Source organism: Haemaphysalis longicornis, unplaced genomic scaffold (genome assembly GCF_048455015.1).
Source record: "Haemaphysalis longicornis isolate Haplotype H1 unplaced genomic scaffold, Haemaphysalis longicornis Haplotype H1 scaffold_5, whole genome shotgun sequence".
NCBI lineage: Eukaryota > Metazoa > Arthropoda > Arachnida > Ixodida > Ixodidae > Haemaphysalis > Haemaphysalis longicornis.
The window spans coordinates 6,372,951-6,389,953 of NW_027526385.1; the positions used below are offsets into that span (position 1 = coordinate 6,372,951).

The window sequence follows — 17,003 nt, forward strand, 5'->3', positions numbered from 1 at the left end:
TGGTCACCCGGGAGAGCTGTTGGAAGTGTCATTCCCGCACCTTGAGAAACGATCAATCCGGTTGGGAAGCACGCGTCGTTTCTGTCGTCAGCGCTGCAGCCGTGTGTGATGACGCTGGGATGCGAGATCGGGTAGTTGCCCTGTTCGAGAAGATAGATGCACTGTTCTTGGATGTGCGACGACTCAAGAGTGACAATGAGGCGTTGCGCCTTCACCTCGCCAGGACTTACCACGCAAGCATACTGGCTCATTGTGTGCATCGAAAACTCAATAGAAAACGACCGCGTTTTGGCGGGGGAGTGTCCGCCGGAAAACGATGGTTCGCATGCTTTCCCCTCTCGACCTTCGTACTTGAATGCTCTGCAAAAAGCCCGATGACATGAACAGTACCGCCGCAAAACAACGCTACATAAAAGCAGCGTGGGGAAAGCAGGAAAGAGCAAGCTGCTTCTGTTCCCCATGTGTTGAACGAACGAGCTCTCTTAGTGTCAAGGTTGGACCCTGCCACCACTGCTGCGCACATCCTGAACAACGACCTCGCTGCAACGCTTCCAGAAGTTGAGGTGACGTATGCGTCTTTAAATGTATTCGTGAAAGATGATCAGTTTGATTTGATTGATGAGGCCAACATGTGGCCGGTGGGCAGCATATTTCAGACTTTTTGGGGTAACATGCGTGCTGAAGAAAGTGTTGAAAATAATTGGGTGCTCTCTCCTTTTTTTCCTACTAGCATGAACTGTTCCCTTTATTACCAAAATGCACGTGGCATTCTGACGAAGTTTAATCAGCTCTTGGAAAATATTTTAACGAATGAATGTAATGTTCTTTGCCTAAGAGAGCCGCGGTTGAATCACAATTTTAATTCTGGTGAATGCTTCCCGCGGCAGTACAATTTATTTAGGGCTTACCGTGACTGTGGAATGCTTTTTGTATGGCGGCGGTGTCCTAATCGCCCTAAGAAAGATGTTCTGAGCATGACGTCGGCGGGGTTTGGAAGTATATGCTGAGAGTGTATGGGTGGACGTAAACACGGGACAGCCGATAAAACTTTTGATTGCTACGTTTTACTATACTGCAAAATATTCTTCCGTCTTATTCAATGAGCAAATGTCTGCACTTGGTAATATGTTGAATAACCAAAATTGCTGACCGATGATTGTTGGAGACTTCAATATTCCCCAGACACGATGGTATTCAACTGAGGGCCTATTGCAGAGTGGAGATGCAAAATTTCATGCACTTCCTAAATCTTATCAACGCAAACACAGAAAATGCAGCGGGTAGTATACATGTTCTTGCATTGTCTAACTGTTTGCATTGTCAAACGTTCCTTTCAGCGAATGTTTGACGAGTGCAAACCCAGTCCTCCCGCGCGATGCATGGCATGTTGCCTTCTATTTCACTTTGGAAATTCGTCTTCCTCAGAGTAATTATCTCGAATGGGAAAAATTCCTGTTTTCTAAAGGCGATTGTTTAGGCCCTTTCTGTATTTATGTGATCATAATTCATCACGTGTTCTTAATATCAGTAATGCATAATGCAAATGTAGCTTTCCATGCCCTCACCACGAGCGTTGTACAAGCGGTGGTCCCGGGTTCGAACCCTGGACCAGGACGAATTTTTTTTCAACTGTGAAGTTTCTGAGAAAGCTGTATAGCTTTCCTTTGTAGCCGTTGGCTGCATTTAGGTGGATGTCAAACTTTCCCTCGCTGAAACTTACTCTACCTCGGGAATTTCCCATAAATCTGCTCGATTAAATGAACCAATGCGTTTATTTTTACCTTATCACACATGTTTCAGAAGTATCTATCCTCCATGGTTTTCACGTGAACCGAAACACTTCTAAGCAGGAAAATACGCTATCAAAGAGTGTAAGGTCACGCGAAACGAATATTGACGCCAGAAATTCAATGAATCCCGTTCCATGGTAGAAGCAACCTACAAACATGATTAGAGAGTACAGTTACGTTCAGCTGAATCTAATTTAAATCATGAGCCAAAACTACATTAGAGATATGTGAAAGATATTTAAACACCTCGAACGAGCATGACATTAGCACAGGATGGACCGGTGATGGACAAACCTAAGAACGTTGCTGACTGCTTTGCGGGTTATTTTGATTTTGTCCTGTCTGCAAACACCTTTACTTCGAACTCGCATTGTACATTTTCCCCTTCAAATTACAGCGGTAACGCGTTGAACATGTTTTATTTTTCCAACTGTGATATGGAAAGGGCGATATCAGCACTGAAATCAAACTCCCTCGTTTTCGATGGCGTTCCTAGGTTGGCCGTGAAAGGATGCAGCATTATATTTGTGCCGCTTTTGGCTCATATCTTCAACACTTCTCTTTCGAAAGGACTTCTTCCTGAGTTACTGCAAAATTCCGTAATTGTTACTGCACACAAATCTGGGGATTCAGTTGACGTCACTAAATACCGACATATAACTTTGCAGAGCCCTGTTGCGGAAGTTTTTGAAATTGCCCTCTTTCACAAACTATGGTTCTTTTTTTAAACATCAGATCGGAAATGTACAACATGCGTTCTATAAAGGCTGATCCGTAGAATCTAATCGAACGACATTTTTAAACTACACAAGTCACCATATTGAGAATCGTGGTGAGGTTGATGCCGGGTACGTTCACCTGTCCAGAGCGTTCGACTTGATAGACCACCAGAGGCTGGTTGAAAAGTTAGGAGTGTAGGGTGTGTATACAGTGGTGTCATTGTGGATGATTTATCTAGTAGATGTAATTTCAGTGCGCCTTAACGGTGGTGGTGGTGGTGGTGGTTGTTGTGAGGGATCAGGCGGGGTTAGCCTGGCTGGATATGCCGGAAATTGCTCCGCCCAGGCTCCTCCTAATTAGCCAATGGTAGTGTCCTTCCACCACGAGTTCGCCAAGTTCCGTCTCCTGAAGGAAGCTTAGGAGAGGGCGCGACACGTCTCTGCGCAGCATCCAATGTTCCCTTGGAAATACGATGTAGTTCAGAGTGCTGTGTGGGGCTGCCAGCTTTCGAATCACTGAGAGCATTGCAGTCCGCTCGACATCATGCTCTGGGCAACACATTACGTAGTGGTGTACATCCCCTGTCACTGCACAGGACGAACACTGAGGCGATCGCACGAGGCCCACCTTGAATATCCATGCTGTGATCATCGCCGCAATTTGCACCGACTGTTAAAGTTTCTCCCAATCACTGGAACGACTTCAGGCGAACAGTGGCCGAACATTTCAAGCCCTTTGAAAATCCCTACCACCAGCCTTGCGTCACAAAGGGGCTTCCAAGATCGGAGGCAACATTGCTGTACCGGATCCGAACAGGCTCTGCACCTTGACGGGTTGCTATCCAAGCCATTTATTTATGCGACTGCCGTTCCACAAGGATCTAGTTCGGGCCTTGTCTTGTTCATTGTATGTATCAACGATATTGCGTGTTGTGTCAAACATTCCTTTTCTTTGGTATGCAGATGATATGAATCTGTTTCCAAAAATTATTACGCGTGATTACTGCGTCCTACTTTAGTCTTACATCTCAAATATAGTAAATGGGTGTGCTGAAAATAAGCTATTGAATAATTTCAGAGAAACATATGGAAGGTCTTTCATTACGTGTGGTGATAGGATTCTCTTTTCTGCTTTTATTCATTTTTTCTCGTTTCAGGCTACGTATTTTAATTGTTTGTGTTTGCTATAAATTGTGTATGTTTCATCCTGAAAACCACCGCTTAAGGCCATTAAAAACTGTTGGTGGGCACGTAGAAATAAAGATGATAATGATGATGATGATTGGGATCATTGTCGCTATCCGCTCCCCACCTACTAATGAGTGCCTACTTCACTTTAGTTTTAAATGAGGATTGAGGCGTAACGTTCTAGGGTTTGTTTTTACCTACACGGGCTACAGTATAGCACGGCCAATGCAGTCGCACAGGCATTAGTGCGATTCATAAAGAGCATGCAGTAACGGCAGACAGTGGCAAAAAAATATTTGCAGCTGCAAATCACCCAGCCCTTCACCGACATCAAAAACGTATGAGAAGCCGGATTAGGATCATTTTTCTCGCGAAAAACTATGGCATGTCATCGATTAGCGTCAGCTGTACAGTAGGGAGTCGTCTGGTCTTACTCTTGCCTTTAGGCGATACTCAATTGCCGCCGTACCTTATAACACCCATGGTCGTCAGATTAAATTTGGGAGAGCAATTCAGAGTAACTTCTTTTGCTCAAATAATTTGACAGTGGTGTAACTCCGGTATTGTTTGGCGACCGAAATGATCGTGGCATGACCAGCACAAGCGTCTTTCCCTTAAAGGTTTTGTGGGGATCCAGTAATTTATGCGGGATGGAATACTTATAGGAATATGTTACAGGTTAGAATTACTGCCGAACGTTTCAAAAGCTAAATGTTACATATAATGTTGCGGAGTTTTTAGGGCGGCTAAATAGAAGGAAGGAGTAGAAGGAAGGAACGTATAAAAAAGTTAGGCTCATCAAAGCATCAAGTCATTCCAGCAGCTATCCTCTTCGCTTGCATGTGCTGCCGTTATTCGGCCAGTTATAGCGGAACAACTGTCTGGCGAGAAAACAGCTCTAATCGTTATCAATCTTTCCACTGCGTGATCAAAGAAGCTTTCTACTTTATTTACACATCATACTGGGTGGGTAGCATTTTACAGTCATGGTGAAGCACAGAGTGTTATTACGCTGCCGTTTTCTTCCCAACACTTTATTTGGTTTGCCTCTCTGCTCATGCCGCCAGCTCAATTAAATTGGTACAGTCTTGATCACTCCGGTTATTGACACGTTACAACGATCAATCATCGTCATGCGGCAATTTACAGGGAAAATGTGATTGTTACCATTATCTCTCCTTTTCAAACGAAGAATAAGTACCCTGTGGCTCTGCATCGAGTATACAGGTGGCTCTGGTTGGGTTCAGTGTGCCTGTGAAACATTCGTGCTTTTCTTGATTGTGGGGTTTAACGCGCCGACGCAACGAAGGCGATGAGGCACGCTGTAGTGGAGGGCTCCGGATTTATTTGGACCACCTGGGGATCTTTAACTTGCGCCGAAATCTCGTACACACGGGCGGTTTTGTTTTCGCCTCCATCAGAAAAGCCGCCGCCGCGGCCGGCAATCGAACCCGCGACCTCGTGCTCAGCAGCACAACGCCTTAGCCACTGAGTCACCGCGGCGGGTATTCGTGCTTTTATAAAGTTTTGGTTGTAAAGATGCTTGCTACCAGAAAGAGCTTCTGCTTGAATGCAGAACAGGCCTAATTTTAACCTAAAAGCATGCTGTAGTATTTCTGTCTATTGACTAGCTCGTTCTAATAAGCTTTTTCTCTGATAATTATGAGACGGTTGATGCATACGACTGAAGACCTCAAATAAAGATTAGCAAGTGGTACAGGAGTCTACATTTTGCCCTTCCTATTGTTCGCCCCGGTAAAGGCCTCAACAAGGACAGGCTCTAAGATACTTTTTAAATAGGATTCCCGGCATAGTACAGCGGCCAGACAGCACACAAGAATTTCGTACGCCCCTGTATCGTGCTAAGAGCAGACAAAAACCACATCGTCGACAGTTGCGCTCATTCGTGCATATGTTTCAGCCTTTCGTTCAACTCACGCTTTCATTTTACTGGTCTCAGGATTAAGTACCAACCTTTTTTTAAAATGGAAACATGCAAGCTTGTTATATCTAGAAGTTGCCCTTCCTACACAGCCTAGATAAATTCAGCTGGCGGCTTGCCTGGGTTTAAAGTTTGCTTTTTGCACGACGCCCGTGCTCTGCAAGAAACCCGAACATGCACCGCATATTTTTGTGACTAGGGAAGTTGATTGCGGCGATGATGAAACATAAACTTTCAACAGCAGTCGTGTTCAATCTCTTGATTGCTCCCTCCATACACAGAAAAAAATACCAAGAAAATACCGAAGCACATGAGCGTGCGTCTCCTCAGGACCGCCCGGCCTCGTCCATGGTAGCTGGTGGGTTGTGCAACGTTAGAGGCTCGCAAAATGAAACGAAAAAATATCGAGCGCACGTGCCGGTCACCGTTTGAGAAAACTTCGTCACGGACAAAACGAATGTCGTTCGCACCTGACGTCACTTGCTCGGAGCTGCTAGGGGCAACCACCTGTACTCATAAAGCTCGGAGCCGCCGTGGTAGTGGCGGCAGATCTCTTTCCGACTCTGTGCCGTACACATGGGCGATGGGGCGACCAAAGAAGATCCTAACGCCCGAGAGGTGTAGGATTATCAGGAATCACGCCACGCTGCCAAACAAGAATGCAATCGCCCAAAAGGACAACAACAAGGAGAAGTAGTGCATCTTTAAACGGCAACGGAGCGCTCGAGGAAGCCGTTGCGGTGGCGGATGATGACGTTTACCAAAGCTGAAGAGGGCACTGTGCAAATAAAGCGCTTATATACTTTACTTTGCGTTTGATTTGGTCGTCCACTGATTAGTGCTTTAAAATATACACAGGGTAAATGGTTTTAAGTGACTTATATCGCGCTTGTAGAGTTTAGCTTAGTGAGACGAACACAGCGTGGCTGTGATATCAGGCTTGAACCATTGTGCAAGGTATAGCTTGGGTCAGTTTGCCGTTGCAATACGTGCAACAACCGTATTACGACAGTTTACAGCATGATACGAAAGGATACTGGGCTGCGGAAAAATGAAATTACAAACAAGAAACCGGAAATTACAAGCGTGCGGAAACAGGAGCGGTCGGCGAAGACATTGCGGTCCCTTAGGAATTTATACACATGAGATACTTTCGAAATTTAGGCCAGGCACAGGCCGAATACAAATATAAAATACCACGCAGAGCGTAAGTCTCCCCACGTGGTTTGAATGCGAGAGCATTGTGGCTTTCCCTGGCGGCTATTTTGAAACAAAATTGTGGTATTGTGAGAGTCAAGTCTTGAAGGTTCCAGATTGAAGCTATTTCTAGCTTAAGCAAAGAGTTCTGGGCAACCAACTTGTGTGTCATTTGTTTTGAGAACGATTCGCCAGATGTCGCTTTTTGCATTACGCCAGCCGGTAATCCTAAATACAGCAACCTCAAACAGAGTGTTAAAAGATGTCCTTTCGTTTTCTGCGGCAAACGGAAACTCGTTTCCGCTAATACGGTTAGCAGTACAGTGCGCAGAGCACACTAGGCAATGCGGTTGGTTCAGAAGGCGGCCGAGCGCATTCAACCACATCATGACTTGATGTGAAGCAGTGAACTGAAACTCCTTGGCTGGAGTTGTCGTTGCCGCAACCGCGCGCTGCGCATGCTCTGTTCATTATCACGGCCGGGGCAGAGACAACCACAGCGCTTAGGCTCGAACTGATTTATTCAGCTAGCGCGAGCATACGTGAGCGGGCGTCTCGCGTGGAGTGGCCGGCGTCATCCAGGCGTGCGCGTGGGAGCTCCCACCTTTGTCGTCTGGGCTCGGCGGGCCCTAACGCGCCATTCGCTACAACCTCACAACTGAAACAACGTCATGGCTATACGCTCGAAAAACAGAAAACGGTGCAAACAATCGTTTCGGGTACAGCAGCTAAGAAAGCAGAAATGAAACCTATGAAACTCCACTGCCAGAAACGGAACATTGAGTAATCGCGTCGTGGGCCGCGTTGATCCTGCACTCACTGGGCATCCTCGATTTACCCGTCCCGGACGGTCCTCCGGCAGTACGAGTCCTGCGTTCGGACCGGAAGTCCCGCAGGAATATAGCGCTGGACACATGTACGATTGGTACACGCGATTCGCATGCGATTGATCGTAACGACTGCCGCCACGACTAGTCGTACGCGTGAATTTGAGACACATGGCCCCATGCGCGCATGCAATGCGTCGTCGGCGTCGCTCCGCCCACTGTTTTTGCTCCATGGTCAACTACGACGATCGCTGAGCTGAATTTGTAGATTCCGCGCATTTGTTCGCAAGAAATGGATAAAGCAGGCAATCGTGAAGCGTTTTCGGCCCTCGGAAACAGTCCGCGCACACGCCGACCGCGCCTGCCAGCTCGGCACACTGAGCGGCTCGAACCGGCGCAGACCACGGGAGCAACCGCGCTTGTCGCTGTATTACTGAATCAATCTGATCGCTAAACAGAAGTTCCCCATGCGAGAAAGTAGGTGTTAGTGTGGTGAAAAATTGTGCTAGGGATTGTTGTCAGGGCTTATTTTAAAAGCGGCGATCAGATATCTGCCACGACGCAAGCCTACGCTGACCTGCTGTGGAGGTTCGCCGGTCGGCCGAGAGATGGCGATACCTGCACGGAAGCATCGAAACAGGCTACGCAGATGTCTTGGTCACCTATCGCTCATACGGCAGTAATAGCTTAAATAAAGTTCCACTAGCGAGAAACGGGATGATAAAGTGGTGAAAAGTTGTGTTACGGATATGCATTCGCAGTTTACACAGATTGCGGGGTTCAAATATCCGCCAGAATGCTAAGCCTAAAATTCCCAACACCCGAGCCGACCCGAGAAACGCAAGCCGGTTGCGGGCGGTTGGGGCTCAGCGGGCTCTCATCGGCTGTGACCTCACGACGATCGCAACGATGGCACGACTGCGTCTGGCTTGCCAGTCGCACGTCGTGAGCCTCCTCCGACCAACGAATGACGCCAAAACAGGTCCTAACGACGAATCGTAACGATCAGTCGTACATGTGTCCGAATCGCGTGCACCAGTCGTACATGTGTCCAGCGCTTATATGGGAAAATCGAGCGTGGGATCGCGTCTCAGGCATTCCGCGGACGATCCGAGACTGATAATCAAGGAGCCCTACTGTATCCTTCCGCCAAGAACAGGTCAGCGTCGACTCGGGTGTGTAATTGCTTTACACTTTAGTGATACACAAATATCTGCCACTGTATAAACGCAGTCACACGCGAAGGATGTGTTTTGTACCTTTCTGGTGACTTTATGCTCGTGAACAGTTGCTTTATTCAAGGTTGGTATAGTTCGCCACAGACTTGTTTAATAAAGAGCCGTTGCGCTGCGATACCATCGACAACACAAAAAACCCCATCTCAGGGGACATTTGCGTTAACAGTTGTTCGCGAGATTTCGAGAGGAAAACTATCGTGTTGCGCGCCATAGACAAGATTACCGGCGAAGGTTTTGAAGCATTCTGCGTTAGTGTCCCTTCGATCTGGCTTTGGACGCGTGAAATAGGTTTTATGCATAAGAAAAAGATACGATTTCGCGTCTTGCGTTTAATAATGAGTTGTATAGTTTGAGTGTGTGTTTGCTTCTGTTGTTCACATCTGACCCCCTTCTCATGATATAAGCAGGTGTTAGTTTGCGGCTCACCTCGTCTGTTCACGTGTTTTGCCTGTTCGTAGCACGTTTTCGTGTCAGGCAGCGATTGATTGTGGGTTTAACGCGCCGGCGCTACACAGGGGATGAGTCGTGCCGTAGGGGGTGCTCAGAATTAAATTTGACCATCGGGGGATTTTTAACGTACGCTGAAATCTCGAACAGACGGGAGTATTTGCTTTTTGTCTCCATCAGAAAAGCGGCAGCCGCGGCCGGGAATCGAACCCGCGTCCTTGTGATAAGCAACAGGACGCCATAGCCACATAGCCATCGCGGCGGGTATGTGTCAGGCAGCGCACCTCTGCAGTTTGAAACGTTGAAACACCACAAAGTAGCCCACTTCCTAGCCTTGCTAAAGACGTACTGCGGTCCATATAAACGCTTCGGGATGAGCGTATCCAGAAAAGGTGACAGCCGACCAATCAGCAATCACGATTTCTCTTGAGTCAGCAATGAAAGAGTGAGAGGAATAAACTCAATTATCCGTCAGTAGTCAACGCTGATTGAATTATTCATCCGCTTTAATTGCTATATATATTCAACCGTTACTTAACACAAAAGCAGAAAGTGCATTGTATATGTACATTCGCATTTAAATGGAATCTCATTTTTGCAACAGGGGAGGGGGGCGCGCCGGGAGGGGCTGACTGCGCGTGCGCAGAAGGTCCAGAACCGGCTACGCGCACGCGCGAGTGATCCTACAGCGTTCCTGGAGCCTCACCGTAACCAATTTTACGTTTTTCCATAACTCTGCAATGTTACCGCTGCAGTTTTTGTTGTCTGCGTGCGGTCAGCACACAGGAGTTGTGGCTAAGGCCATCAAAACAAGATCGAGGGTGCACACAGAAGCAAATAAATCTACAGGTTTAAGAAAAGCCTCTTTAAAGTCTATCCTTCGCAAGCGTTTAAAATGGTTCCTTTTTTTCTGCTGCAATGCAAAGGAATGTGCAGGTCAAACGAAAATTCAGAGTATCATCGGTACGGCATTCCTGTTTTTTGGAGCGGGAAGGGGTGAAATGTCATACGCTGGACGGTGTTTCAAATGAGATAATTCATCATGCTGATTCCACAGCGGCAACCTTAGTCCATGTGGGGTCTGCGTTGACAAAAATGTTCACATTTAGGTGTCATTATCGCGTCCTTACTTTGATTAGACGAAAAGAAAAGAAACACACTAGAGGCACGTTAACGATGATTTAAATCTTTCCCGTCGGATTAAAATATCAGAGCCCTTTTCTTAAAAGAAACACCGTTAAAACATGAAAGTTCCTTCAATGCAACCTTAGTCAAAGTAAAAGTCCAAACTCTAAACCACTTCGCCCGGGTGCGAACGGCTCGATCGGATAGACGTCGGCTTCATAACGCGACGGACCGCGGTTCGGTTGTGAGCACGGGAAGCGTTTTTTTCTTCAGGCGACTGATGTGCCTTCACTCATCACAATCATCGTTTTGTGAAAATCATTTCTTAAAGTTCGCTTTCCTGCAGCGTGTTTTGGTGACGGGTGGGCCGCCATAAGTAAGAAATAGAAAGCTTGGCTTTAAAACAATGAAGTGCCTTTTCGGTATTTCATTGGAACAACCCAAAAAAGGCCGCCATTTTAACCGGTCAAAGTAATCTCATAGCGTGAAAATCTTTCAGCCCTTCCGCTGCAATTGATTCCAGGTGAACCTAAAGAACTCTAAACTACAGAATTTGAGGCAGTAGGACGCTATGGGGAAATTACGAGCATTCTCAAGAAACTGACAAGCCCCCCCCCCCCCCCCCACATAATTTTTTCCTTGCAACTGAACATTGCCGTCTGCCAACCTAGGCTCTCGGGGACTCTGTCACGGATATTTGGCGTTTAACTAATAGAGGGACTAACACTGCGCTCTTAAAAAACACCATTACAGCCGTAATGCATGCAAACGGTTCTTTCTACCCACAAATGCGGCCACGCAGACAAGTCATCAGCAGAAGTTCCCTCTCTCATAGCGAGCCCTAGGTTGCGGGGGGGGGGGAGTGGGTGAGGTACTGATAGTTTCAAAGCAAGCTCTGAACTTTCCTCTGATCGCTCGCCTCCCTCGCCGCCCCTTCTAGTAAGCGATTTGCATGAAATTTCGGTGTAAAGAGCTCGTTCGTAAACGATCTCCGTGGAAACATTTCTCCAGCCATGGTATCCCTAAAGTGAGACCGCCCCCGTGCATAAGCGGTTGTGGCACAAAACCAAAAGCACATACAGTGATGGGAGTTAGGGTGCAGAGTGTACAGTTTTCCGCTGCCCTCCCGCCTGCCCCTTAAATGCGGCTTCGTGCATTTCATCGGTGGCGCAGACACCACTTTTGCTATAAGCAAGCTCGCGTCGGGGGCAAGTTACATCAAGGGAATGCGTTACGAGCCCGAATGCATGCAGGCTGCGCTTCTGCAACGCGTGAAGGGGGGCGGTTGATGGACGACCGAGGCGCCGCCTACGACGGGGAAGATAGCAGTAGCAGAAGGCATCGAAGGAGCAAAGGCCGGTGAAGGCGGTGCCATCGCGTGATCCGCGGGACAACGCGAGATGTCCGTTGTGCCCATACTGCAGCTATTGCAAGACCGTTTTCACGTCTCATCACGAGTTTACATAGTTGTCAGCCGCTTTTGGGGGTCACCCTTAGTCCGTTTGGCAAAAGCGTTGGAAAGGGAATATGAGCGGGAAAGTTTTCCGATATCCACCAACCCCTTGCGTCTGAAAGGTGGAGAGGAAGGTTGTGCATTCTGGAACACGGAATTCGGCCTACAACGGAAGGTAGCGAGGATATATGTTCTATTCGCGCGGGAAAATGGGCTGGGCGGGGCAAACATCTGCCTCGTTCCCGCCAATATTTCGCTCGATGTTTTACCGCGTAAACGATTTCGCTCTCGATCCACTCTGCGCCGCAATGATGTGTCTCAATCACGAAGAACGTAGGGAGGACGCATATTGAAGCTGAAGCGTAAACCACTTTGATGTGTTGGAAACTGGGTATGCAATTTTGAGGCCTCTGGGTTTCCCTCACCCCCAAAATATTACAACGACGCTTGTTAGAATAGCGCTGAAAAATTGAAGGAAACTGCATTTTCAGTTTGGTTGGTGTTCTGAACCTGCCTCCAAAATCATCCCCGAAGCTGAAAGGGAATAACAAGGAATAGCGCTGACGAGGCTAGGTGATATGCTACGCTGCGAGCGGAGTCTGTGGGTTGACGGCTGAGAAGACGCGTCAGTATCTGATGAGGAAATAAAAAAAAATTACGGCCACCTCCCCTCGCGGGAACCCTGGTGTGATGCGACGCTGAGGGGGTTCAAGCGCAAGCCGAGAGCAACCGTCGAGCGAAAGGCCGCCGGAGAGCGGCACACCGGCTATATTCTAGGCACTATATATGCGCAGCGCGCCCGAATGAGACGAAACCGCGGAGAGAGAGAGTACTGCACATGCGCAGCACCGCGCGCACCGCCGCCCACCGGCGGAGTGAGAGCGCGCTGGGCCGCACAAGCTCTCACCTGGGCACGCGCCGGCACCAGTGCGTCTGCCGCGGCTATGACGCAACACAATCCAACACAATCCACTTTAATCCAATCCCATCCAAATTCAATCCAAGCCAAGCCAAGCCAAGCCAATCGAATCCAATCCAATGCCCCTCGCGAGAGAGTGTTCGCTATCGGAGAGGAGAGCGGGAGAGTGGCTGCGGACAACGGACGCACGCAGGAAGGACAGGGCCACCGACAAGAGATGCTCTGAGCGTCGCATCTAAAAGCCTGTTATCTACAAGGCGCTTGTAGGATGGGATGCCACTTACCATGTTTGGGAACACTGTAGACGAGTTTTTAATACAGAGGCTACATACATACATACATACATACATACATACATACATACATACATACATACATACATACATACATACATACATACATACATACATACATACATGCATGCATGCATAAATAAGGGTTGGCAGTCAAGAAAACCTCGGAAAGCAAATGGGAGAATGTGGTAGGTCATTGAAACAGATACAGAATTTGGAAAGACAGGAAGAAAGTGGAGAAAAAATTCCCGCCGGGTGGGATCCGAACCCACGCCCTCCAGAATACCGGTCTGGTGTGGTGACCACTACGCTTCCGGCGGGGGTATTTTCTCCACCACTTTCTGGTGTATTTAGGTTCAGGCATTTTTGTTTCCTGTGCTTGGGGGTGGTAGCCAGCGCCACTCGGACTACTCGGAGCGAAGGGGACCTTCTTTTTAACCCCCGGGCCGTGACTCGAGTGTCTACGACATGTCGAGAGTGATCGACCAGCGTTGAATCCTCTTAAGCTCCCTATGGCAAGAAGAGTTCCAGAACAGAGGCCCTCGCTATGCATGCAGAGAATCAGAATAGGAAATGAGGGTCTGGTTGAATAAAGACAGAAACAAGGTTTGGCAGTCAAGAAAAGCTCGGAAAGCAAAGGGGAGAATGTGGTAGGTCATAGAAACAGATAAATAATATGAAAAGACAGAAAGAAAGTGGAGAAAAAATGCCCGCCGGGTGGGATGAGGATATCTTTCCCAGGTAGTTTCGCTTTCCTCCAGAAAGCCGCAACCTCCATGTTCCTGCTGACAACCACAGATCTTTCAATGTCCGGTGGATCTTCTCCCTCTACCTGAAGAAACAGAACAGCGTGTGCCGCTTGTAGTACTGCTGTCCAGTAGCTGAAGAGGTCGACGCGTTGTAGTCGCCATACAAGGTCCTCGTATGACTGCAGCTTATTTTGGCGGTCCTCTCCTTCGTGCGAACAAAAAGACTGTCGAATAGCTTTCTTCAGATGGGATGCTTCGCAACGTTTCCTCTTTTCCTCGGGCTCCCCGCGCACTGTTGCGCAGTCGCTCAGGTAAGCAGGGGAATTGGGAAAGATTATCGGTGCTGCATCCGGTGTAAGCCGAGTGGCACCCATGGCAGCTTCTACTTTTAGATGCGACGCTGAGAGGAGCATCTCTTGCCGGCGGCCCTGTCCTGCGTCCGTCGTCGTCATCGTCCGCGTCCGCACAGCTGCGTCTCTCCTCCGCTCACCCCCTCTTCTCTCGCCGTGATAGCGCACCCTCTCCCCCAACATCTGTGGCACGCGCAGTGCGGCGCGCTTTCTCACTCTGCCGGTGGGCGGCGCTGCCCGCGGCGCAAGCGCGCTGTGCGCATGTGCAGCGCCCTCTCTCTCCGCGGTCTCCTCTCCTTCTGGAGTGCTGCGCATACAAGCAGAGTGCAGCGCTCCGGCCGGCCTCTCAGTCGACGGTCGTCCGCGCTACGCTTGCTCTCTCTCTCTCTCGCTCGCATTACCCGACGATTGCTCACGCAATTCGAGTAATCGACCAAACGGAAACGCACAATGGAACCCCCTTCAGCGTCGCATCACACCAGGGTTCCCGCGAGGGGAAGTGGCGTAATTTTATGCCGGGTCTAGCATCGGTGTACGTGGTGGTCGTCCTCAAGTACTCAGGCTTGAAATGGAGCTCGCGTACCTGGAAACCATTGACAAATAAAAAATGTATTAGAGGCTTTCTCCTTCATATCGCCCTAATTTACTTGGCTAAAAAATAAGGAAACCTTAGCTCTGTACAGACATGCACATGTCAAGCAAGGGCACCAGTTTACATTTCAAGGAAATGGATTGATTACGGGGTTTAACGCGCCGAAACTGCACAGCCAGGCGATGAGGCGCGCCGCAGTGGAGGGCTCCGGATCAATTTTGACTAGCCATGGGGACATTTAACGTGCGCCGAAGTCTCGTACACACGGGCGTTTTCGCTTTTCGCCTTCTTCAGAAAAGCGGCCGCCGCGGCCGGGAATCGAACCCACGTCCTTGCGCTCAGCCGCACGACGCCTTAGCCACTGAGCCACCGCGGCGGGTCATTTCAAGGGAGCAAAGAAACGGAAGGGGCTAGAGTGATGGGCATGTAATTATAAAATTGCAAGAAAGTCGCGGGTGCAGCATCATGATATAAACAACGTGCATGAATTCATGTCCTCACCCCACTCTCATATTTCTCAATTCAAAGTCGGAGCTCATACAGAAGTGCGTGGTGCCCTGTGGCAACATCGAAATTTCAACGACAGCTCTCAAGATATTTGCATAGCAATCGAAGAAAATATAGGGAATACAAGAAAGTGTGCTGTGAGATATCTGTCAAATACTCATCACGAAACGTTGAGTGATAACGTGTGTACAAATAAAACAACACTGTCTTTGATTCCACTTGTTGTCCTTCCACAGACGTTTTCCTTTTCCTGCCTACGTGCGTTCTAACGACGCATATGACCCTTTCAAAAACATATTTCCACGTAGATGTCACGCTGCAGAACGGCAGGCTAGGAAGCGGGCAGGCAGAAAGGTGAACTCGCCCACTCGGTCAGCGAAGTTCACCAGTTACTTTTAAAGAAACGAACGACAACGCACTCGGCGACAACGAGTGCCAGCCGTTTCCCGCATGCGTTTTAATACTTGCATCATCAACATTTCCCGACGGAGCACTGTAGCGCAAATACATCTGAGAACAAACAGCAAATTCGAGCGTTGCGTGAAATTATAATGGGTCCCGGCGCTTCTCTTAAAACATCCGAGCCACCTTATAGCGATAGCGCAATTCCCATCACAACAAAGACGCAAAGCCAAAGCGAATGGTTCAAAACAGAAATGAACACACGCGGCAATATCCATAGCGTGAACATAACAAATCGTGAATAACCCAACAGCAAGTAATGAAAACGTATACATGCCTTTGGACCGCCGAGAGAATGAATATCGACGTCATCTTTACGAACGGCACACTCCCATACTACTCTGTGGGCAACCTTGGGGAACGAGAACACTCGAACTTTTAGTCCGGTGTCGTAATTCGCGCGACAATTCGGCTCGCAGCATCGCCCCATTACGATAGTTAGCAGGCGAACATTCGTATTCAGAGAACCACCTCTTCTCAGTTCGCCAGAAACACCACAACACCGTAACAAGAACAAAAGACACCAACACACAGCGTCAATGGCTCGCCAGGCTTAGCACGCCGACCAACTCGAACGGCGCGGCACAGCTACTCGACGGAAGCCGTAGGTCAAAACGGAGTGACGTCACAGACCGCGACCGCAGGAGCGAACAGGCCTGAAGCTGTAGAGGGCGCTTGATTGACGTACTGGTGCCGGCGCGTGTCTAGTTGTGCGCCTCCGTTGCGCAGTAGCTAAGCCTGACGCTGCGCAGGAGCCGCTGGATAGCCATTTCGCGTGGCTCCTGGAGAGCCGGGCTGCGCATGCGCGAGGAGCAGTGACTGGACTGGACAAGACCGGACCGGACCGGACCGGACTGAACCGGACCGCACCGGACCGGACCGGACCGGACCGGACTGGACTGGAACGGACCGGACTGGACTGGACTGGATTGGGTTGGATTGGATTGGGAATCGTTTGAGCAGCAGTAAACATAATCAGCTAATCCTAGGAAACCAGGAAACCTCAGAATAACCAGCTGAACCTTAGCTCACGCTACGTATACCCTGACATAGCCGAGCTAAGCGATTGCTAATTTTTGAATAAATGTTATTTTTCTTTCTCTCCTACTGTTGGTTCGCGTTTCCTGCGGAATCCTGATAGCAAAAACCTCTGCCAGCGCAATGATTGCAGCAGAGAAACTTTCGGTTCCCAAATTTCCGCTCCA

General features: G+C 48.7%; 1 protein-coding gene across 1 annotated transcript; it reads right to left on the reverse strand.

Moving 5' to 3' along the window:
* Positions 1 to 6,115: 6,115 nt before the first annotated feature.
* On the reverse strand, positions 6,116 to 16,228 carry LOC144138982 (uncharacterized). Its single transcript, XM_077671485.1, has 4 exons — positions 16,076 to 16,228; positions 14,754 to 14,820; positions 14,007 to 14,272; positions 6,116 to 6,202 (listed from the first exon to the last, which is right to left on the reverse strand). Exons 1-4 carry the CDS (start codon positions 16,226 to 16,228, stop codon positions 6,116 to 6,118), a joined length of 573 nt encoding a protein of 190 aa, XP_077527611.1.
* Between the last annotated feature and the right edge of the window lie 775 nt (positions 16,229 to 17,003).